Source organism: Mastigoproctus giganteus, chromosome 10 (assembly GCF_048544385.1).
Source record: "Mastigoproctus giganteus isolate SK-2022 chromosome 10, ASM4854438v1, whole genome shotgun sequence".
In the NCBI taxonomy this organism is placed as follows: Eukaryota; Metazoa; Arthropoda; class Arachnida; order Uropygi; family Thelyphonidae; genus Mastigoproctus; species Mastigoproctus giganteus.
This window is the reverse complement of record NC_143584.1, coordinates 32,451,200-32,476,041: the sequence shown is the minus strand read 5'-3', so window position 1 is coordinate 32,476,041 and position 24,842 is coordinate 32,451,200. Positions and strand designations below refer to the sequence as shown.

At 38.6% G+C, this 24,842-nt stretch overlaps 2 protein-coding genes across 2 annotated transcripts; both read right to left on the bottom strand.

Moving 5' to 3' along the window:
- Window positions 1-7,445: 7,445 nt before the first annotated feature.
- On the bottom strand, window positions 7,446-14,196 carry LOC150078941 (uncharacterized). The gene is made up of 2 exons (XM_090382894.1): window positions 13,983-14,196; window positions 7,446-8,628 (listed from the first exon to the last, which is right to left on the bottom strand). The coding sequence occupies exon 2, from the start codon at window positions 8,526-8,528 to the stop codon at window positions 7,446-7,448; it is 1,083 nt and encodes a 360-aa protein (XP_090239020.1). The 5' UTR covers window positions 8,529-8,628; window positions 13,983-14,196.
- Window positions 14,197-17,244: 3,048 nt separating this feature from the next.
- LOC150078940 (uncharacterized) lies at window positions 17,245-23,766 on the bottom strand. The gene is made up of 2 exons (XM_090382809.1): window positions 23,650-23,766; window positions 17,245-18,533 (listed from the first exon to the last, which is right to left on the bottom strand). Exon 2 carries the CDS (start codon window positions 18,432-18,434, stop codon window positions 17,439-17,441), a length of 996 nt encoding a protein of 331 aa, XP_090238935.1. The 5' UTR covers window positions 18,435-18,533; window positions 23,650-23,766; the 3' UTR covers window positions 17,245-17,438.
- Between the last annotated feature and the right edge of the window lie 1,076 nt (window positions 23,767-24,842).

Genomic DNA, 24,842 nt, shown 5'->3' with positions numbered 1-24,842 from the left:
TTGCACAACAATGTATGTGGAATATTTAAAAGTTTTACTTCACTGTGGAATTTGCCGTTATTTATAAGATACAGAATTAGTCGTTGGCCGAGTTTTTTCTTCCGTTCGAATTCTTATAAATTGTTTGCAGAATTAGTATTAGTAGTTGCAAAGCATTCTGTTGATCTGTCATTGGTGTATTTTATAATCTGCAAATAGCCGACATGTATGGGGAAATGCACCCAATTTTGAGCATTAAGTTAGTTCGCATTTATTAAAGTTTTGGGAGTCTGCATGATTGATTGTGTTTTGCATATTGTTTTGTTTACGAAGTTACAAGTTTTACTTGTAGTTTCATAAAACTTGGTTTACGAAATTGAGTTTAGTTCTGTTGGCTTCTTTGAGTAACTTTTTTTTAATGTGTACTTTAAGTGGCAAATGGGGACTATTGCTCAACTTTAATGCTAGACACGGAATGAACGAGCTGTAATCTGATGTCCTGGTGATAATAAAATTATTTAGTTTTCTTTTTCCGAGGTTAATTGCTGTCAGATTCGAGAACTGTGGTTTGTCATGAATTGACAAACCACAGTTCTGAGGGAAGGTAATGATTAGAAGTTTGTCTACAATTAAAATTCGAATCAATACTGCTTCTCCATTATCTCCAGAATATTCTGCAATATAAATATGATTTCAAAATATCCAGAAGACATTTACTACGCTACACGGATTTCATCCATTCGAACTTCTTCAAGCTGACCTCTGACAAGACACTATGGAACAATTGAGACTATCTGCTTGAAATGTGATGCACCTATTTCCGCGTATCTCAGGAAACTCAATTTTTTTCAAGTTTGCATGACTGAGAGTACAATTCGTAGAAGATAATTAGAATATGCCTCTCCTGTTTGGTGTCCAGTGTTTAACTTCATAGAGCTCTATTAAAGAATGCCCCAAATATAATTTAGAAAGTTCTTAAGTGAAATCTTAATTAGTATTTTTCAATAGAAATCGTTGTAATGAACATTTAAATCGGTACAAAGTGATGAAAAGCGTTTTTATGAACATAGGCCTGGAAACTCTTCCCTTCCGAGTTATGTTTTTAACCAAGAGAAGGTAAGGCCGCTTGCAAAAAATTCCATGGTAAAAATTCCAGGGTTCCAGGAAGACTACAAGTAACTTTCCTGCATTTCTTAGACAACGGAACCATAGCCTCGCCACAGGGACAATCGCTAGCCTTTCCTACTTTGCAGCCATTACCAACTTTTACATGGACAAGACACAATATACATGGATAGATGAGATAACTTTCCGGGTGATGCTAATGACAGTTTTTTTTTTCCACCCGAACGTTTTCCAAATTTTGTAGTACCATGACATGTTCATTTGGTGATGACATCTGCTACTGTGGATCTGGGGTATTGCAGTTTTGCTAAAATGGCACAAATAGGATTCCATAATATCAATCGAACCTATGCCTTTCTGTCTGAAGTCACTGTACTAAATTCCAGGCGAATCTGAATAAGTTTCACAGTATATTGGATAGGCATAGTTTCGATTGATATTATCTAATCCTGTTTATGCCATTTTAGCAAAACTTCAACACCCCAGATCCACAGTGGCAGATGTAATCACCAAATGAACACGTCATGGTGCTACAAAATTTACGCGAAGATGGGGGACACTCCTGGTGGCTTCAGACAACTAACACACTTTACTTTACTGTATATTGGATACAGATTTTATCATCGATACTTGTAAATCGCATATAAGTATCTCTGAATACGAATTTTTATAATTGATTTGTTTTGGATGGGGGCAATTTCCTGGTTGATGTACTTTTTGAATTAGTGACGCTGTTGATTTTAGCCGCATTAGCAGCTTAAGCCATATTGACACCTGTATTTAGACAAAACAAAAGAGCTTTTATTGTGTCATTTAATGTTTTGTGCTGAAACCTTTTGCTTTTATGACAGCCTTCAATCTTCGCGGCATACTCTCAACCAGCTTTTTATAAATGTCAGGTGATATGTTCCTCCACTCGGCCTTTAACGCAGTCACCAGTTCTGCCTTGTTCTTTGGGCGATCTCGACGACCTCAAACCACTCTGTCACGACCCAAGTGGTATGGTATGGCGCGTTGTCTTGCTGATACAGGTATTGGTCTTTCCCGAAGTATTGCCATAATGTTGAAAGTGCATAATTGTCCAGTATTGTCCTGGTATTGCACAACATTCACGACTTTGTCGATAACGACTAACGGGCCCAAGCAGAACCATGAAAGTAATCCCATACCATAACACTGTTTCCAACAAACTTCATTGTTCGGAGGATACAATCAGGAAGAACTGTTCCCATGGCATTCGCCACAGCCAGGAACGGCCATCAGACTGGTAGAGTGCGAACGTCGACTCGTCTGTCCATAGGACTGTTTCCCACTGCTCTACAATCCATGATTCGCGCTCCTTACACTATGTTAATCGGCATCTAGCATTTCTTGATGTGATCGGTGGCTTGTGAACACCTGCACGAACATTGTAATCCATATCATGGAGTGCCCTTCGTATTGTACTAGTGCTAACATTAGTCCCAATACTCTTACAGAGGATTTGTGGGACTTGAGACAATATCAAATTACGATTCGCGCGCACAGCTCTTCGCAGAATTCTCTTGTCCCGTTCTGTTAGTTTTCGGAGTTTACGAGGCCGTTTTTTGCGGATTCAGTCCCGTTCCTCGTCCATTTGCTTATGACATCATTGAACTAGGGATCCTCAGAGTAACGCGATGTCTCGTACAGAACGCTTGCTTATATGGCATCCTGCTATCATTCCGCATTGGAAGTCTGTTAATTCTGTTGAACCTGTCATCTTACATACCCACTTTTGAAACTGTCTGTTTGAAACCTAGTGTGCATATTTATAGCAGGCTCTGTGACGTGTTGCATGCATAGGACCTGTTTCCACATCCATGGAGGAGTGTCCGGGGGTGATCTGATTGAGACTCATAAGACAATGAGTGTTGTCTTATGTAAGGCTGCTCCTAAACGTTAGTTCAAGTCTGCCATGGTTAACTCCACCATGGTCTGTAGTGATATACAAACTCTGTAACATGGCCAGAAATGAGCGTGGTGAAAGCTGTTGTTAAGTTGTATCTGGCCACTTACCTACAGGATAGTAGCGATCATAGGGAAGGCGGCTTCCCAATACATGACCATGCCAAAACTGTCCTAAAGGAACCATTTCTGCTTCTTCCTGTGAGAAGAAGCAAAAGTCCTCTCGGTGCAACAGTCTCCTATTATCACGTATGGTGGTCAGAAAAACAAATTATCCCATATCCACGTGATATAGTGCAATACAAGGTGGATACCAGTAGTACCCAAGTCTAGTACAAGCAGATCCCGTCTATAGAAAACTGGAGATCAGCGAAGCTTGCCCACCTAAGGGCATTTAAAAAACAAAAACAACACATCATGTGCCGAAAGTGAATATAGTAAGCAAACTTTTGTACATGAGATAGAGATCCAGAAGCAATAAGCCTGCAAGATTGGAGGTGTCATTTCAGTGAACTATCACCAGATCGCCATCTAGGCTGTCGCCCATATGCGAATTTTTCTCATCACTAGATTGTTCTTAACTCACTTCAACAACTAGTTCATTAGTATCAGCAACAAACAGAAACCCCATTGGGTTAACTTAAATAACATTCAGCTTAAGAGATTACAAAATCGACCATTTGAGACTTTTTTTTTAATTTATTGATGGAGGTCCAAGCCAGTTTTCCAGGCAACCCCACCATCTATCACAATAACGATCAGGTAATTTCTAGAATAACATACACTAGGTGATCACCGAATTATGATCACCTATCTAATACTTTGTTGGTCCTCCTTTTGCCCTCAGTACAGCAGCTATCCGTCGTGGCATTGATTCGACAAGATGTCGCAAGCGTTCGGGAGGTATGGCCAACCAAGCTGTGTGTAATGCGGTCAACAATGCAGGTATGGAAGTGATTGGTGTATCCAGACGCCTGATATGCTTTTCCTAATGTCCCACAAGTGCTCTATGCGATTGATATCAGGGGAGTTCGAAGGCCAATCGATATGCTGGAAGTCAGAACTCTGTTCCACATACCATTCCTGCACAACAAGTGCCCGATGGCTCGGCGCATTGTCATCTTGGAAGACACCATCGCCATTCGGGAAAAAGTGTAGCATAGCGGGGTGCACACAGTCAGCAAGCAGTTGATGATAGCGGAGACCACTGATACGTCGTTCCACATGCACCAGGGGTCCAAGTTCCTACCAGTGAAACATGCCCCACACCATACAAACGCCTCCACCGGCATGCACTTTTGATACCATGCATGATGGATCAAGTCTCATGTTGTTGACGCCAAATCCGCACACGACCATCCACGGTGTGGAGTAAATAATGTGACTTATCCGACCATTATATTATACCTTCTTCCAGTCTACTAATGTCCAACTTGCATGCTCTTTCACCATGCGAATCTTATACGTCGATGAACCTTGGTTAGGAGAGGATACCGTAGGGGTCGTCTGCTGGTATAGCTCATACGTCCGAGCGTGCGACGCATGGTCATGCCAGATAGTGTTCCAGGTTGGTCCATGTTGTATTGGGTAGTCAACTGTTCAAAAGTGCTGTGCCTGTTCGCGTCTTCGGATCTGGCGCTCACCTCTATCGTCAACCTTTCACTGATCTTTGCAGTTTTGCTGTCGGGTCGTTGTTTGACTGTTTTGACGCCAGTCCTGGTACATTTTAACTACGGCGGCTCTGGAACATCCCACCAGTTCAGCCGTTTGGGAAATCAAGGCACCAGCTCGTCGAGCACCCACAATCTGTCCTTTATCAAAGTCCGATAATTTCGGTACTCTAACCCGGTTCCCTTTAAAACCCTGTCCCCGGGCAGGAGAGGGAGGAAACAGGTCTCTATCTTCTCTCCTCCCTGCCTACCCCCATACTTTGCCTGGTGGGGCTTGTCTCCACTGACCTCTTTGGGGATGACTACTCTATCGTCCCTATTCTTCTATCTGTTTTCCCCCAGTCTTCAGTCTCCCCCCCTCTCTCACTAAACCGACCGAGTACACCCCTTAACAATACCGCCAAATTCTAATCAATGTCTGAACCCTGTACTTAAATAATCTACTGGGTGCCTGACCTGCCTCCTCGTGGCAAAGTGTGGGCAACGGTGGGTCCCAAATGGGGCCCAACGGCTAAATGGTCAGAGAAACAACAGAACATAAAGACCATACACAAAGACCACTCCCCACACACTTTTTAAATCTCTGGCCTCCGCAGAGTTCTGTGTCACTCACAAAGAATACAACGCGGAGATGGAGGAAACCCCTGGTGCTGTCAGTCAACTAACACATTTTACACTTTACTTAGTACGATAATATCCTTCCTTTCACCCATCACGCTCGTAATTTTACTACCTACTGAATCACTGACACCTTATCTATTCTACGTATTATCTATTCTAACTCCTCAGTCCCGTACCCCACGTGGTCAACGGGTCGCATTCAGTTTTCATAGGGGTGGTCATAATTCAAGGATCACTCAGCGTACACTACCACTAGTTGGCTATCATTCCTCGCATATGGGGACGGCCAGGGACCATGTTACAGCTTACAGATGATATGAAATACAGCATCAATAATCTGCCACTATAGGGATAACATCATACACAGCATCACCATAATTTCATTGATATACCCAATTTATAGGGAATATCAACGAAACAGCTGTTTCGCACTAAAGCTGATCATGAGTCCGCTGGTCTTGATTAGAGGATAATTCTTTCTCATGAGGGACAGGGACAATGACCTTTTAGGACAAGGAGTTTAAATGCAAGATGGAGCAGTGAGTATAAATATACATTGATGGCAAAATGTAGCATAAAAACTGTGATAAGGGACTGACTAACTCAGTCACGTTGTAAAAAAGCCCATAAAATTTCTTGTTATTGACATGCTTCGAAATCGACCCTTTTTCGCCAAGTGTCAGAGGACGGTGATTACAACCATTGTTATTCGATGGGATGGAAAACTTTGGATGTACCAAAAGCCATAAAGGTACTCATCCGAGTGCTCTCCTGTCTCCGTCATTTCTACTATCCACCCCAACCGCAGCACTCACTTCTTGTTTGTTCGCTTGCTCAGTTTCCTGGAACCAGATTCCGTATTCAGATGATCTGCTTACCTCTAGCCGGATGACAGTTTTAAGATACCAAGACTCAATTAGTATGGTAATTAGTTTGGTATATATTGTTGTAGTTGATTCTTTTATCTGTGGAAAAAGGTTTTAACTTTTATTAAATATCTGCGTTTCGAAGTTTACAAATGAATATTCATGCTTAACATTTAGCCAACCGATAATCCAACCCTCAAGCCTAAAACTTTTTAACATTGTGTGTTGTTGCACTAAAACAAATTTTATGCTACATATTTAAGGATGGGATATAAGCATCTCTGAAAGTGTTTTTGTAATTGTTCCCGATTCATTTATTTATTATATCTGTCTTTTAAGAACCGTTATCACCTTTTAGACGTGGGTCTGCTTGATGTTCCGTCTAGCTTTTTTGGATTTTCTGAAAAGATTATTTGCAATGTTATGACACTGTCTTCAGCATAGCCCTCAACAATATTTCAAGAGTGCCGTGTCCTATATGCCTCTGATCATTTTGAATTGGAATATTATGTTACTTGACTCTTTCGTGTTTATTTATTAACATTGATAATCAGATTAAGTAAAAGCAGATAGATCCTTATTAAATTTTTGTCTAAGGATTCATCCAGAGAATATCTTGTCGAGGTTTTGAGGTGAGGATGATTTCAGTCCTCAGCATTTGTAACCTACTAAATAGAAGATCGGCTTATTTGAGCTTGACATATTTGTTATTTGCTCAGTGCCTTCTGAAATTGCATCAAGTGCATGGTAAATTTTCGGAGTTTTTTTTTTTTTTAATATACTTATGGCCACGTGAATTATTGTATGTTGCAATTTTTGTCTTCGAGATTTAACAGGTTCTTGTTTTCTATTTGCATGTTGAGTATTCATGCCTTTGATGTTTATTTATTATTTTTGGTGTGGTTGCTTGAAAAAGGAATTTTTTTCTTTTTCCTGAGCTTCATAAGTTCTTAGTTCTAGATTCTGTGGCTCCTCTACATCAGGTGGAATACGTATCTCATTTGATTAGATGAGAATTGAAGTGTGGGTGAATAAATGGTTAACAGATTGTAATTTAGATGCTGCGCCTTTGGCAATGTGAGTCAGTTATATGATAGATACTGGTTTTGCTGGTCTGTACAGGAATGTTACTGAGACAACGTTTAAATTGAAATTTTATTTTTTACAGTTTTTCAGATACAGAAAAAAAACAGTGATATGTTGTAAATGAAATTCGACATACTATGTTATTAAAATATATAAAAATATCTGGAAGATATTAGAAAATTTCAACTATTAATGAAAAAGAGAGAGAGAGAGACAGAGAGAGAAAGCAAATGGTTCCCTGAACTCCTTTCAACCTCTGGCCACCCCCGGGCAATACGGGCGTTGGAACAATTTCCTTTGTAATCGACCTGCATTTCTTAAACAAAGGATCAAAGGCCTCTCCACAAGAACATTCGCCAACTTTTCCCACCTCACAGCCATCTTCAAAACTGATGTCCAACAGAAGGTTCAAACTTGGTAATAAATAAGCCGACTCCTCCCAACTTTTTTCTGGGCACTTCAAAGCTGAAATGTTCACACCGTTGCACCGGGCACAATTGATGTTGCGGTACCTTACTGTTCCAGTTATCACTGGATCTCGGTAACTATAGCAATTATGAAGCACAAGGGGATCCTTATAATCAGATGGGCACACGCTAATCTCGGGTTTCTCACAGGATCTGTCGTTTACGATCGCTTCTCCAGGATTGGTTCCAACTTCGCAGTAGTGAAACACAGTCTGATTGAGTATAGTTTCCCCGAATTTCAACCCCCATTTCCGTGCACCTGGATCGTAGACGATATTCTCTTTGATGTATTCTTCGCTAAAATCAGGATCAAAACATTGCACAGAAACCTCCCAAAACGAAATATTTTTGCTTTCATCGTTGCACACAGCACAATAATAATTCTTGTAAGTAATTCCACTGTCTTTGCTCACAACTGGCACGTTTCCAAATGGATCCACTTCGAAGGGTATTTCCCTTAAGCAGTTATCTTTAATATCCAAATCTTCCCAGTCTGTACGACAACCACTGAAAGGCAATTTATCGGAGGAATCGGGCAACCATATGCATTTTACTTTGGTGCCTTTCGAATTATCGGACCGGTAAGGAGAATCACCGCAACAGTCTCCAAATGAATTGCATAGTTCATCGCACATACACTCTGGAGGGTATAAAGATGATACACTGCAAGTATTTTCGCAATCAAGAGTGAAACTCTCCTCAGAATTTTCCACCAGATAACAAAATGCGGGCAATACATAAAATGGCATAAAGGAAAATAAAAATAAGTTCTTCAATAGAAATTCCATGACTCGTACTTTAGTGCTTTGTATAACCAAAATAATCGCCTGAACTAGCGAAAATGACCTTCCTGAGTTTATTTCGTTTTAATATAATTTCATCGTATTCCTAAAAGAAAACCAATCAGTTTATTATTATTGTTGATGTCTGACATTTGAAATTTAATCATAAACGTCTTGGCAAAATTAACAGAACAAAATGTTTTCATGAATATTTTATTGTGAACAGTGTCATCAACGGCGAATATTTGATATAATAGGCATCGTAGCATCCAAATTCCCAGTAGTATCCAATATAAATCGATCTATCACCTTACAGAGCCGCACATTTGCAAATTATCCACGCGTATAAAAATAAAACTGTTCGTTCCCATACTTCGAACATTTCGTTCCCATATTTGAGATTGAGAATCAGGATGGCAAGTCATCGTCGTTTAGATTATTCTTTGACTTCAGTTTCGACTCGGTGGCCGAGTTAAATTGGATACCACTCGGATACAAAATTGGATACTATTATATTGGATGCTACTCTGTTTCAAATCGCGTCTTATAGTCCCGATTTGAAACAGAGCAGTCGCAGGTGGAGGTGGCATGTTGGCTTAATGTGTCATGCAGTGCTGTCTCCAGACTGTAGAAGCATTTTTAGAAGACAGGAACCAATACAAAAAAAGCTTGTAAAGGTTTCACGAGAGCTACTGACAACCATAACAGACCGTTATCTGGCTCTAACAGCAAGACAGAACCGTACTATGTCCTGTCATCATTTGTACCTTGAGGTAGCTGTGGCAACAACTGAAAACATTTCCAACAGGATTGTGTTAATGAGACTCAATTAAACCGGATCCTTTCAAGGAAGCTAGTGGTTTGTATCTAATTAGCCCCAAACCACCGCAGAGCTCATCGGAACTGGTGCCGTGAACATGTGACTTGGAGCCCTGACAAATGCAGCACAGTTCTGTTGTCTCATAAGTCCCGTTTTAGCCTACAAATAGGTTCTGGATGTTATTTCATCTGGAGACGACAAGGAATGCAGAACCATCTCTCCAACATCAGAGAAAGGGACATTCACGGTGGAAGCAGCGTTCTTCGTGTTAGGCGGAATAATGATCAACAGCCGCACCCTCCTTCACGTGTTTGATAGATGAGGGTGCTGTAACTGCAAGTGTACTGAGAAGCGATCCTCGAGCCCCATGTACTGCCTTTTAGGGGTACGGTTGGCACAGAGTTTCTTTTCATACACAGCAGTAGTACTGAGCAGAAAGCTCAAGGGGTGGAGGAATATCTTGAAACTGAAGGTATCCAACGACTGCCGTGGTCAGCACGATCATTAGACTTAAATCCGATCGAACATGTCTGGGACGCCTTTGGGCGTCGCATTGCACGCCAACAGCCAATTCCTTGGTTACTTAGTGAGCTTATTTAAGGTTTGTGCTGGTGGAAGAATGAGTGGGATTTGTTGCCATAAAATCTGATACACTATTATGCCGAGCATTGTCACCCCTGTCAGTCCTGTTTAGCTGTTGGAGGGGGAGGTCAGAAGACAGGAACCATTGCATCTCATATGATTATATTTTCGAGCATCTTTATCGGCTTTCTGTAATGTGACCTTTTGGATAATTCTTATACAACCCCGATAAATGTTCCTTATAGCTATCCGAAGTTTCTTGCTCTCTCCTCATTTTACCATTATCCTGTGGTAAACCATCATACCAAATTTTGTTCCGCTTTATCACAAGTTTCACAAGTTACATCACGTTTTCTTTTTTTTTTTGTTTTGTCGAAAAGTGCATAACGTTTAATATGGACATCTATAAACACCATTTTCAATGAATTTTGTTTCGCTATAATCCAAGAGGCTGTCTATTCTCGGTTCGGCCTGGATATACAGAATTTTTCAGAAATGTTCACTCAATCATTGCCGTCTGAATAGAGCTCAAATGCAATCTCATCCATTAGACAGTTTCGATTATTTTTTGAATACTTCCAGGAATGTCCGACTCCCACGTTGATAGTAAAAGACAAAACTATTTTCTTAAAGAGCTTTCTCTCAAGTGGTTTCAATTGTTAACAAGCTACTGCATAATCTGTGAACAGATTATGTTATAAATTTGTCTCTTTTACTCACGTAAATCAATTTAACCCCAGGGGCTCACATCTGGTGAGTATAGGCTTGGCACACTCGGGGTCCTGAGCTTGGATATCATCATTCTTCTCTTTCAGGGTAATTCAGAATTTTTTTTTTGATCGGTGCAGCATAAGCCTCAGGCTTCCTTGCACCATATGGCTAATAATAATAATTAAATGCTTATAACAAATCCCAGAATCTGCCATACTATAGGTTGCTAATATGCAGCCTTCCACTGAAGACCTGTTTTTTATGGTGTTTACTCAAAGTTTTGAAGATCCCAAGTCACTTCCAATTTCAAATAGCATCTTACAATCAACGTCATCATTTGATGGTAATACGAACTCTAATCTGTCCAAATATTCTTCGTGTTGTTTATAATCATTTCTTCTAAGAGACAATTGGTTACGGCATTTTAGCAGAAAGTGCATGAACACACATGTTCTGTTATACAAGACAATATAATATAATATTCTATACACTAGAATGTAATATTTCATATTTAATTAAGGTTTACAACACTTATTAATTAAAAATTAAGAGTGGTTTATAATAATTAACACTGCTATATTTTTAAAAAAATATGATTTCAAGAAATTAATGGCAGCATAATTGGAGGTAATATTACAAGAAAATATAAAATAAGGGCTTTACAGTTCACTTTTGCGGTTCTCAGTGATTAATTTTTTTCCTGTTGTCTCCCAAGACTATCGAATTTAAGGTGGATTTGAAGGTATCCATTTCTAAAAACTAAAGGACGGGGGTTTCCTTTGAGCACGAGCTTTCTGATAATATAATCAGTTTTTTGTAGATCCCGATAGAGTCAATTTTATCAAATTTCAAGTCATCTGCATAAACAACAAATGCTTTTCATTCTGAGCAAGGAAAGGGTGTAGCTCTGCTTAAAGGACAATGCAAAGACCTCCAGATGAAGGTTTTAGAAGCTCCTCCCACAGAGGAGCTTCTAAAGGCTTCTTCATCTAGAGGTCTCTGCATTTAGAAGTGACATTTAGAAGCTCCTTAGAAGGAGCTTCTAAAGGTCACTTCATCTCGGGAACTCCAAAACAGACCTCTCGACAAGTTAAGTGGTAAAACCACTGTGCATTTTCGGAAGACGTCTCTTCCGCAGTGGAATTTTTATTTTTACAAAGATATGTCCAGTTATGAAAGAAACTTTCTTTTCAGATGATAGTATTACCAGATATGGAAATTTTGTCAAAAGTGGATGCTGTGTCTGCGACTACAGTGTCAATTTGCTATTTGTAGGTTAAGGGCACGTTGAATTTGAGAGTTTCCGTGAAATTTATAGTAGTCGATCTTTGGGTGATCACAGAATGCAGGGGTATTAGAGTCTGTGACTGAAACGAAGATGTTTGATCTGTTTGAGATGATTTTTTTAGATAATAATCCAATAACTATGTGTGTTCTGTTATTGTCTGGCCTCTTGGCTACCCAGAAGCATCAGTTACCTGGACATATGATTCTGGGTACTCGTCCACACCATGGGAAGGTGGGCCAATTCCAGTGAAGCACGTACTGTCTCAATTCAAGACTCTGACTCACCCGATGTTGCAAAAAGGTGGGCCAGATTCCTCTGGGGAGGAATTCGAGAGGGAAAAGAAGAGAGAAAAGAATAATAATATAAATAAATAAAATAATAATAATATTAAATAAATAAATAGAAAAAAAATCCCGTGGTGTAATAAAAAATAAGCTACACTAGGGCAGAGAGGAGGGAAAAAGTACGCTAGTGCAGAGCGCGAAGGAAAAAAGAAGAGAGAAAGAAGGACAAATAAAAGTTTAAAATTTAATTTTATTAATTTTAAATCTGCTGTCCGGGGATCCCCATTCGTAGCCTGTGTTATTCTGTTGCAGGTTTTCCTGCGCGTGAATAGTTGCGTCGAGAAGTTCTGGAAAGCAGTCAGGTTCTCTGGTGTCTGTAGTAGAATGTCCAGTTGGTTTCCAGTGACAGTAATGGTATTAGCTAGGTCTTGCCTCAGGTCCTCCTAGAGAGCGCACTCAAAGAGAAGGTGGAACCAATTCTCCTTGGCGCCGCAGTAGCAGACGTCTATGGGTATTAGGCCTTGTTGGAAGAGCTTCTCGTTCAATGAGCCATGCCTGGTGACTAGGAATGATGTTTCAAGAGTTAGAGACAGCCACTTCTGCGCTGACTTAGAGGAGGGGAAAGTGACATCCGGAAGGAATCTCCTTGTAACTGCTGCCTTGGTGGAAGTGTTCCATCTTGTCTGCCAGATGTTTATCATCTCATTATAACAGCGCGTTCTCTCTACCATAGGATCGATGTCCAGGTTTAGCTGAATGTCGAAGATCTTGGTCGGAATTTTCTTCCTGATTCTAAAGGTCAGGCCACGGAAGGTTATATGCAGGTCCAATGGAAGGGTCCCAGCTAAGAGCTGGGTGGCAGCAGTGGATACTGACCTGCACACCTTATGGGTAGCCAAGAGCATCGTCCGTTGTATAGAGTCTAATTTGCCTATCATTTTTACCAATATAGCTCGGTGGAACCAAGCACCTGCAGCATTCGACACGATCGGAAGGAAGACTTAGTTATAGTATAGCTGGAGCGACCGCTTGGACAGGCCTCATTCGTTCCTGGTGATTCTGATGATTGAGCCTGAAAAATTTTTCACCTTGGAGCTGAGATGGATGAGGTAAGGGTGAAAGCTTAATTTCTGATCAAGAACCACTCCTAGCACAGTGGTCTGTGTGACAATGGGGAGTTGTACATAAGTTAGAAGAAGAAGTTCTTGATAAGTTAGAGATATCGCAGTTTCGTGAATTATAGTACTAAATTTATTAAATTTAGTGTTTTGTCTTTCCATACCTCTAGTTACCTTCGTTAAATTAAATTATTGAAGACACGTTACTTATAGAATAAAAACAGTTTACAGCACAATACGCTGACCCCTCATTACCTCCGTTTCCTTGGTGCAGAAACATACATCAACATTTTTTATCGTCAATTCGCTCTTATAAAATTCTAATAATAGTTTCGAGTAACCGATAGCTCCGGCGAACCTGTACAATATTACTTTCATAAAATAGTAAATTAAAAAGTCATACACAAAGACAGGTGTTTGTTTGTTTTTTTAGAAGCTGGCAATAAGAAAAAGTAACGTAATCAGTTCTCTGTATTTTGCAATTTTCAGATCTTCTAGAGTTATGCGTGTTGGTATTTAATCGATCATTAAATAAATACACTACAGAATAGACTTCTCCCTTTCCATTAATTTTTGTAGGGCGTAAATTATGGATATAAACAAAAGAATTAAATAAATTTTAGTAGTTCTTAAGCTAACCGCGTTTAACATACTTACTGCCACATATTTAAACCAGTCGTGCACGTTTCTGGTTATCTCCATTTGCAATCCATTTCCAGTTTAATCTCCAGCTTAGCTATGAGATTGATACTCTCAACATTTGAGCAAGTCTTGACCTTCCCAAATAATCTTGATGCAGTTCTCTGAAATATGTGAAACAATCAAAGCTATGGAATTAAAAAGCAGTAGTAAGACACCGGTGTGTTATGTTAGAAATGTTCAACAGCACTTCCTCTTATCCCCACCAAATATCTCAACCCAGCCACGCGCACGAGTGATACGCATCTTAGCAATTTATGGCTGGAATGGCATGCATAAGATTAAACAAGAAGTAGATCTGATATATTTACCAATTATGAGTGCGTCACAACCGGTCATGATAACCCCTGATATTCCTTTCTTAGAAGTGGTCGCCGCTTGTGGTTTCTCACTTTTCACTCCTTTGTAGAGGTATGGATTCATTTCCGACAGAGAGCGGAAGAATTCCTACAGCTATCTGAGGCTGTGGTTATCCGATTTCATGGGGCTGGAGTAAGTTCCCTCCCATGAATTTATTTCAAGTTTTACAGCCGATAAATGTATAGAAATAACTCATCATGAAATGCAAAAGAATTGGATCGATCTCCCACGAAACAGAAGAGAGAATAAAATTTTCCATTGCTGCTCTTTACCATGTCCTGCTCTGGGGTTTCCACCCGGAAATAAAACGTGAGAAGGAAGTGTTCTTTTCAAAGGAAACGTTCTAGAGATAAAAATATGTAATATTATAAATTACTACTTATATTTATTTCATGACGCATTTCTCCAACCAAATGAACCAAATATCGTGTACATTAGACGAATCTTTTCTTGAGAACGGAATCCCTTATTATTATATATAATAATAGTTTCATTAGTTAGTTGTCCATTAAAATCAACAAATGTTTTTAAACTTTGTTTCACTATTACTATTTCTTCTGTTTTCGTGTTGCAAATTATAAGACATCTGTTCATTACTGTTAATCATCCCAATTTTAAAATTTTAACAATGAGTGTAAGGGAAATTTAAGTATCCCCCTGTATCTCTTTTTCTGTTCACCTGAGTAGTTCACGCATTGCATTTTCGTTTTATCTGAAGCACCCAAACTTAATTCATATTCCCGAAGCCATATTCTGATTTGCTTATGCCAAGAGATATTCAAAATCAGGTATTACAGTATGGATATGTAGTCTTGTCTAATGATATGAGTGTTATTGAGAAGAAGCATGGGAGCTGTACACTCAGTTTTGCGAGATATGCGACAGGACTGAGTTTTAGTACGATTTAAATTACTTAAGTTATCATTATTCCATTGGAGAATTATTTGGATATTGGCATTTAAGGAATTAGTCATCGATATTTGTGGAAACGAAGCTATTTCAGAAGAGCAAGATTTCTCAAATTGGAAAATGGAGTGTAGTGTGTGTGATCAGCGAAACTATGGACAGGATTTCCAGACAACCGAAGAAGGTCACTAATATACAAGAGGAAACCACTGGGAGAAAGAACTGAACTTTGGAGAACACCAGTATTAGGGGAAAAGAGAGAGCGCCATTTACTATCACCTGCAATGAACGATCAGAAAGAAAATAACATAACCGACTGTTTTTTGTAATTGGTATTGCAAAATTCTGCAAGAAACAGTCGACAATTCATAAGCGGGAGCTTGTTTAGAAGAGCTTTATGCCAAACAAGAACAAAAGCCTAATAAATATCAAAAGTAACTGGTTGAGTTTCACCATACTTTTCCATTAAATTTGTCCATAGATGGATAACATAAGCCAATACATATCACCATTGAATCGACACTGACAGAATGCACACTGTCGATTATTGATCAGATGGAAGTTTTCAGATTGTTTCGGAGTAGGCGGTTAATGGATTTCTCTGTTAATTTGGAAACAGTAGAAGTATATACAATAGGACTTCACCCGATTTGTCACCCATTTTAGGAAATGGCTGGATATGAGCAAATTTCCAAGTAGAAGGAAAAACATAAGTGGAATAGGAAAGTTTAAAATGGCGGCACAGAACAGAACTTTTGCTTTATTATAGTTGGTTGCTTGACAGTAAGCTTGTTTGTTTATTCAGCTCTTATTTACTGTAAAAAATTTTATAATTCGCTGCTACCAGTGCAGCTTGTTTTTACCTTAAATACAAGTCAGGTTCACTGTTTATTTGTCGAAATTTCTAGTCTTACCTGTATGCTAGTGAGACTGAAATGTTTCTTGTCATTTTGAAGTTTTCAGTAAAGATATGAACTTAGGGAAAAAAAAACGCAGTTGTATTTGAACGTAAAGTTTCTTTTAGTTAATATCAAGAAGAAGGGAGTTACATTACTTGCGTTTTTATTGCACATAATAGAGCTTCAACACATACATGAAATAGTTAAAAGAGAAGGTTTTACCCCATTATGGAACTTACCTTTATTTATGAGATGCAGAATTAGTTCTTTGCGAATTTTCTGCCGTTCAAGGTCTGATAAGCTGTTTGGGGAATTAGTATTAGCAGTTGCAAAGCATCGTATTGAGCTGTCATTGGTGTATATTATAATCTGCAAAGAGCCGACATGTATGGTTAAATGCACAGAATTTTGAGTGTTATAAGTGGTTCATATTTATTAAGTTTTTGGAAAGTTTGCATTATTGATTGTGTTTTGCTTATTGCTTAGTTTAGGAAGTTGCAAATTTTACTTGTAGTTTCATGAAACTTGGTTTACGAAATTGACGTTAGTTTTGTTGGCTTGTTTCAATAACTTGATTTAATGTGTGCTTTACGTGTCAAATGGTTACTGTTGCTCAATACCCGACATGGAACTCAGGAGCTACAACCTGATGTAATAATAAGATGACTTTCTTTTTTTCGAGGTTACATGCATTCAGATTCCAGAACTGTGGTTTGTCATGAATTCCCGTCTTAGACATATATTTCATTTGACTTTGTGATCTGAGGGGCAGTAATAATTAGAAGTTTATTGTATACAAATAAAATTCTAATCAATACTGCTTCTTCAATATCTCTCGAATATTCTGCAACATAAATATAATTTCAAATTATTCAGGAAACATTAGCTACGCTACGCAGATTGTATCCAATCGAACTTCTTCAAGGTTACCTCTCAAAAGACACTGTGGAACAATTGAGACTATTTGTTGGTAGTGTGATGTACCACATTTCATGAAATAAAGGCAAGAGAATGACAAAGTTTCAAATTCTGATTTTTTTACCGATTTATTAATACCTTTATCTGAAACGTTACAATAGTATTTTATCTTATTTTATTACAGAATGCAGTTTGTATACTTCACACTGTAACACTGTGAGACAGACTCTGGTAGTAAGTTAAAAATTTTTGTAAATGCTACCGGTATCTATGAGAAAAATCAGTGCATTGATTCTTCTATTTTCTCTAAAAGAAAACTGGTTTCCAAGAATTAAGACATTACGCATTGTCCTTGAACCAATTTCTGTCCAGGAAGGCCGCACGTAACTTTCCTGCATTTCTTGGACAACGGATCAATAGCCTCGCCACAGGGACAATCGCTATCCTTTCCCACTTCGCAGCCATTTCCAACGTTGAAATCCATCAAGATACCTAAACTATCTACTGCTCCTTTGGAAAGAATTTTATCGGCGCACCATAAAGGCGAATCTTTCAGGCCGTTGCAGCGAGCACAATTAATGTTGCGGTACCGTCTTTCGTTGGTTGTTATTGGATCTCGATAAGTATAGCAATCGCCAACCACAGTAAGATTTCTATAACGAGGTGGACAGGTACTTATCTCGGATCTGTTACAGGTTCTTTCAGTAGCATTCAAGTTGCCGGAGGTGGTTCCAACGTCGCAATATAGAAACGCTGTCCGATTTTGCGTATGGTCCCGGCTTCGCAAACCCCATAACCGTGCAAGTGGATCGTAGACGATATTCTCTTTGATGTATTTGTCTGTGAAACTTTCATCAAAACAATCCACAAAAATCTTCCAAGAAGCAATATTTCTACTGTCACCATTGCACATAGCACAATAATAATTCTTGTAAGTAATTCCACTATCTTTGCTCACAACTGGAATGTTGCCAAATGGATCCATTTCAAAAGCCATTTCTTGCGAACAATTCTTTTTTATTTCGAAGTCCCTCCAGTTTGGACTGCAATCGCTGATGGCTAACACATCCTTAGTGTCAGACACTCGGATGCACTTAACCTCAGCACGTTTCAACACGATTGACCGATAAGGGGAATCAATACAGCAGTCTCCAAATGTCTCACACAGTCTGTCGCATTTACAGTTAACACTGTCCAAAAATTTGCCAATGCATTTATTGTTACAGCGAGTATTATTTTCCACAGAGTTATCTTCCTGAAAATTTATATTGCATGCATGAAACGAAATCAAACAAATTAAACATAATTGTTTTAAGAGATAATCCATGGTGAGTGCCTTAATGTGTATTCATTGGCATCGAAACAATCCAGCAAAGAAGAGCCTTTTCTGAGCTGTTGTGTCACTTGGAGATCGTACGCAGTATTCCTAAAGAGAAAAATTTGTTTTAATTAGCATTTTGAAATAAATAAACTTCTGAAGTAATAGTATATAGAAATCACTAGGTGATCGAAAAGTAAGACCACTCAAATGTTTGTTTGAAAAATATTTATTCTTGATTTTCCAAGTTTCGAATGCTTAAACAAAGTATTTTTAGAAAGAAGGAAATGCTTATAACTATCCTAGGTTAGAGAAAACTCGTGTGCCCTTGCAAGTGAAGAGTGCTGTGGTCAAAGTGATCGCATCTGCTAGGTACAACAATTATAGGCACATTAGGTTTAGATGCTGTTTGCTAACAGGTAAGTGGGCCATGGTCGGTGCAAAAGTAGAGGAAGAAATTTGTCTGTGGTATGTGGCTGGAAAGCATTCTTCTGCAATCCTTCAGGATGAGTGTATGAATGCGCGGCTATTGGTTAAGGATGGCACCAAAGGAGATGAGCGTTTCCTATAGCTCAAGGATGTCCAGCACTCAACCCATTCTTCTTTATTGTGCAGTCCGCGGCCAAGCAGGTAGCTTTAAGTGTTATGTCCTACTCAGTACCTCTCCCCAAGCTTAAACTTAGTTAGTTGAGCGATAAAAGTTATAAGACAGATGTGCCTTATCGCGAAAATCAGCAGCAAAGGATACATAAATATATATTTAAGGTTGAAATGATGAAAGTAGAGAAGAGCGAATAAGTGGAGGTGTCAATTATGCAAGGTCCCAAAAGTAATGGGAAGAAGAAAAATGAAGTATTGAAAGTGGAAGATAGATAAAGAATGAGAAAAACCTAAACGATTTGACGAATTAAGTGAAATTTACAGGCTGAATTGATAAGCCGATTGGAGGAAAGGAAACTGAAAAGTAAATACTCTATGATTAGTTAAATATACAAGGAATAGCAAGCATCAGATAAAAGGTGGAAAGGTTTTGATAAAAAATAGTCCAAAAAAGGGAAAAGAAAAAAATATATATCAGATGCAAGCTGAAAATATATATTGATACATGATGCAAAGACTTTTTTTTTTAATTTTTCAGCTTGCAATAAATATTAAATTTCGTAATTTTTGTAGAAAGGATTGTACCTATGGAATGTTATTCATGAAATCCGGTCAGTCTCAACCAGAAGACAACTTGCATCAAAATTCCCCACAGGATTACTAAAGGCTAATTTCAAGAAGAAAGTTACTTCTTTCGTAAATCAATTTCTCGCAGATCAAAAACAAAAATCAACATTTTCTTTCAACTCTCTGCATAATGATCCTTTGTGATATTGAAGAACGTCACAGACGATGTCAAAGATCGTCCGGTATATGATTCGCAGCCGTCGATCTGGGAAAATAACCTCTCGTCAGCATGCTGTGCATTCCTCCCTGTTTTTCACGTTTATGTTTGCACTAGTACGATCATTTCCGAATGCACCACATCAGTAGCTTAACCCCTTGGAATGCCACGGCATTCGCACTGTGCACGGCGGTAATTACCACATGAATTTCTGCTCGGTCTCTTGCTTACTAAAGCCTTTTAGTGAGCAAAAAACGATTCATTGATCGAATCTTCACGACGGGCCACTTTTGCGTTTGTAGCACCATTTTGATTCAGCTGTTGTGGCATTCTTGCAAGCAGCTGTTGCCCCCGACTGGCGCTGGCCTCCCTCCACCTGTTGACGCGTTCAGTGTTTAAATCAAATTAAAGGTCGTTCTCATATAGACTTATGAATAGCTTTCCAACACGCCCCCATATTATTATTATTATCATTTCATTCGCTATCACGTAGGGTCGAGTCAGCAAGGCTTCAGTCTTCGGCAAGTCTAGTCTCCCGATCAGCAGATAATTATGCCAGTGTTAAGATGTTTTGTGGTATGATTTCTGTGTCCATGGCTTGGAAACCAAGTTGGCAAATAAAATGCCACTGCTCAGCCATTTATAGCTGAGCAGTGATCATGGTTAACGTCTCAGGACCCAATTCTCTAATCCTATGGAAGCTTTGATAGTAGTGTCCAGGGCAGACAACCAAATCTGAGATGGATAAATTGGGTTCATTAAGTCGTCACATGCATCAACTTTCAATTTTCAACCAAAGTAAAACTCTATATTTTGTTAACGCGAAAATTGCCGATTATAATTTGCCCACAATTTACAAACACAACACACTGACCTCATAGTTCTAATTTCTTTGGCTTAAACACTAACTGTTACTCCTCTACCATACTGTTATTGTGCCTTGTTCTTTTTTTTTTTTTTTCAAATGGATTCGCTCATCGTTGAGGAAAAAAAGGAGGTTAATGAACAAAGTCACAAGTTGTGCGTCCATATTTGGTCCCAGTAACAGCTCCGATCCTTCAATGAACACTTTCTGCAAGTTCCTTGTTGCAGGAATCGGAATCCGTTCCTCCTCCTGTTGAAATGCCAGCTCTGTTTTAAAGAGGGAAGAAAAGATTACGTTCTCTCCGATCTGATGCAAAATTTCAGTTAATCGAATCCCATTAAACATCTTTAGGCGTAATTTCTATAGACTATCAGAATGTGGACATGACAGAACTGTCTAGGATATCAGTGTACGATTCGACTTGATGGTTGTTAGCGGTATAATTAACCGTAGGAAACCGAACCACAAGATGCGCCTCTCACACCATGACCAATGCGTCTCGAGCGTCACTGTATGCACAATAAATCGCAATAAATAGCGTTTCCCTGTAATTCTCCAAATTTACACTGACAGATCTACTCACCTGACTCATCGCTCAATATGACTTGTTTCATGGATCAAGGCATTGCGATAGGCACTACTGAAAGACTCCTGGAATCCATTGGTCTGATGCAGGGCTTGTGTACAGCAGACTTCCATGAAAATCCATGTTATGCAGTTCGTGCCCATCATTGATACACTTGTGGAAACTGTGTCGCATGGAAACATTGCGTCGCACACAGTGACAAACTGCTAACATGGGATCCATCTATTCCTCTTTGAAACATCATGCGCGCCTTTTGATTGCTTGCTTGTGCTATCTCTGCTATTTCGTGCACACTTCTAGATCTGTTCCAAATCTGCTTATATCGCGTTAGCATCGTTCACTATACTGTCAAGGGTATCCCACTATTTTTGGTAATGTAGTGTATTTTCGACACGAAACAAGCCTCGGAGGATTAAAATTGACGTTCCTCATATGTGCACTATTCGGAATTAGCGAAATAGCTCAGAAGAGTAAGAAATGTTTCTACTATTTCAATTTGGTAAGATGAATTAGAGCCTCCTAGAGGGCAAAGGTTATAATCGCTGTCCTCCGATATTGTGTGGAATAAGTCTGGGTTGGAATCCTATCTCGACGGGGAAAGATATCTTATCAGTTTTCTGATAAGAAATCTTAAACTCTTTTTTTTAGAGATTTCTTAAAAACAAGATTTCTTAAACTCTTCAGTTTCGAATTACTTTCCTATTATCAAATTTACAGCGTTCAGGTTGTAGCGCTGGTTACATCGGAGGGTATTGTAGAATAGGAAATTCTGTGTTGCAACATGCTTCAAAAATGCTGTATTTATTTCTTCGCCAACGATTTCAAAAGCGACTTGGCAAACGTAGAGAGACGAACAGTTTCCCTGCATAATTATGAATTGTCAAGGATATATTCTTCCCATTTTGACGGTTCTTTGAAAACGATTAGAGGTAATTCTACAAACCCGTTTTTGCTTGTTCAGGGAAATATTCTCATATTTTGTGATATTAAATTACTGCCAGAGTGAGTTTATTCTAGCTTCTCAAAAAAGAAAAATAAGAAAACGTTTATTTCTTCCATATTCTAAACAAGAATCAAGCTGAAACTTGCTTCCCATATACTATTTGCATGTATACATACACTTTTTTCATTCACTTTTCAAAGACAGCAGTCGTGTGTATCTCGTTTGTTCGGAATCTCCTTTGTGCAAAAGTTTTTAACCTCGAGCTTTAATTTTAGAACAGATATGAACAAGTGAGATGATCTGAAAAGACAATTGAATATAATGGCAACTTTAAATCATTTTTTACATCTATACCAGTTAAAAATAAATAATAATAAGTATATGTGCAATCATCTATAAATCGAAACATTATTTTACTTCATTCCCCAACTCCCTGTGAGTGTTCTTAAAATCATGAAATTGTTTATTTTCTAGAGCAATAGTGGTTTTCCCACTTGTGGCTCGTTTTAGAATGGTCTGGGTTAGAATCCTATCTCGACGGGGAAAGATTTCTTATTTCTGACTATCATAGTCAGCCAGAGCAGAGAATTTCTAAAAGGCCTCAAATCGAATAACTCCTCAGGGAAGAGATGATTTACTCTGGATATTCCATCCAACCCAACATGTGAATCAGCCTGCTTTTTTGCTTTTTTTTTTTTCAGGCGCATAAGAGAAAAATACGGGAGTTGAAAACCATGTTATCCTCTCTTGTATCCAACTGACTTTGTGAAAAAGGTCCATAAAAGAACCTCATGTCATTGAGGGGATTCGAACACGGGTCTTTTCCACCCAATGTCGCCAGGACCATGATTATATAAATTGTGCTGTCTGCAATTAGCCCGTGGACACAGTTATACAGATATAATGCAAAGGAACAGTATATTTACTTTGTGTAATGCCTTCATAAATCGTAATAACAATACCAGCATAAAATAAGGAATTAAAAATAAAACGTAACTATTGGGTAATAAAATTAATAATCTATTTAAATACAGACCACGACTAACTCTTAAAGCAATAGAAACGAACCCGCGGAAGTTTTAACATACCCACTTGACAATACATAGTATATCCGTATTGTCGATTTTAGTATTTCCATTGTATTATGCCCTCGTGGACAGCGCAGTTGATAGAATCTCCATACTCCCCACACTGGGTGGGAAAAACCCGAGTTCGAGTCCCCTCGATAACGTGAGGAATTTTTACTGACCTTTTTCACAATGTGGCTGATTTCATCGCTCTCAGGTGAGGGTAGCATGGTTTTTCCTCCAGAAAACTTGGGATTTTCATCCAGCCAACAAAATCGGCCACAGATCACACGCAATTTACAGATATTCTAAATATTTGTTATTCGCAAGGACTTACAAATGAATCAGTCATCAAAATAAAGATTTTCGACACACTTACCTTCAATTGTTCATTCCAATTTTCCCAAATTTCGAGTTAACTCCATTTGGAATCCATTTTCAGTTGCATCTCAAGGCTCGTGATGGGAATGTTGCTGCTGCTCTTACAACTACATAATATCTATTTAAAAGCGTATGCAGGTAACCTGCTTTTCCTGGTATGAAATTACTGAAGCGGTGAACCTATCAAAACAAGGGAAAGTGAAATACAAGATGACGTCAAGAGATACATTATCTTAGACATGTTCTTGGCAACTTTCCTTCTGTCCCATGCACGTGTCAAGGCATGCGCACAATTCTAACATCAGAAATTCATGGTTGGTATAAGAATAGATGTTTCAGCAGGCCAGTTAAGTCAGCATCTCCAAGAAACCAATTCTAAAGAGCTGAAACTTTGATTGGTCCCACTAATTAAAAAGTGCACAATCTCTTTCCATATACTTAACAAATAATTCCGCCAAAATGTTTAGATTTGACAAATGAAAATTTTCTCTGTTCAAATACGAAGTTACATATCAATTCACCTATTCTCAGGAACTTATGAAGAAGATTAAATCCAAAATTTGAAACTCAGAATAGCCAACTACTTTTAAGAAAATAAAATCATCACATAAATAAGTTCGAAAACAGCACTAATCTAACAGGAAAGGAAGAACAAAAAATCCTTTTAAAAACTTTACTACGCCCTGTTTTGTCTTCAAATCCAGACGGAAATAAAACTTAGAGGAAGCCTTCTTTAGAAGGTAGAGTTGTGTAGATAAGAATGCCCACGTTTTAACTTTCTGGTTTCCTCGAACATGAATCACGTTCCCTGAATCAGTGTTAAAATTATCTTAGCTTGGATCCTTCCAGTGCACTGGGCAGTTTTAATATCAATATCGGCAGTGAAAACCCGATCTAGATCTTCCCTTACGAATTACTAAAACAATTTTTACATACATGTTTGTTCATGAATTTGTATAGCCTTTGTGGATTAATGATTTCTGTAGCCGTGTGTTTTATAATTTGCAGGACAAGAATGGTGATTTGAATAGATCTCAGCATGAGTTCTTTAAGTAGAGGTCACGCTTGATCAATCTGATAAATTGCTATGATGTAGTCATTAAGCATTTGGATTTTAAACAATTTTAATATTATATATCTAGGCTTTAGTAAAACTTTTCATATGGTTTCCTGTGGAATTACTGTGAGACT

Coding starts and splice junctions, on each gene's coding strand:
- LOC150078940 (XM_090382809.1), bottom strand. CDS start 18,434: ATGGATTATCTCTTAAAACAATTATGTTTAATTTGTTTGATTTCGTTT.
- LOC150078941 (XM_090382894.1), bottom strand. CDS start 8,528: ATGGAATTTCTATTGAAGAACTTATTTTTATTTTCCTTTATGCCATTT.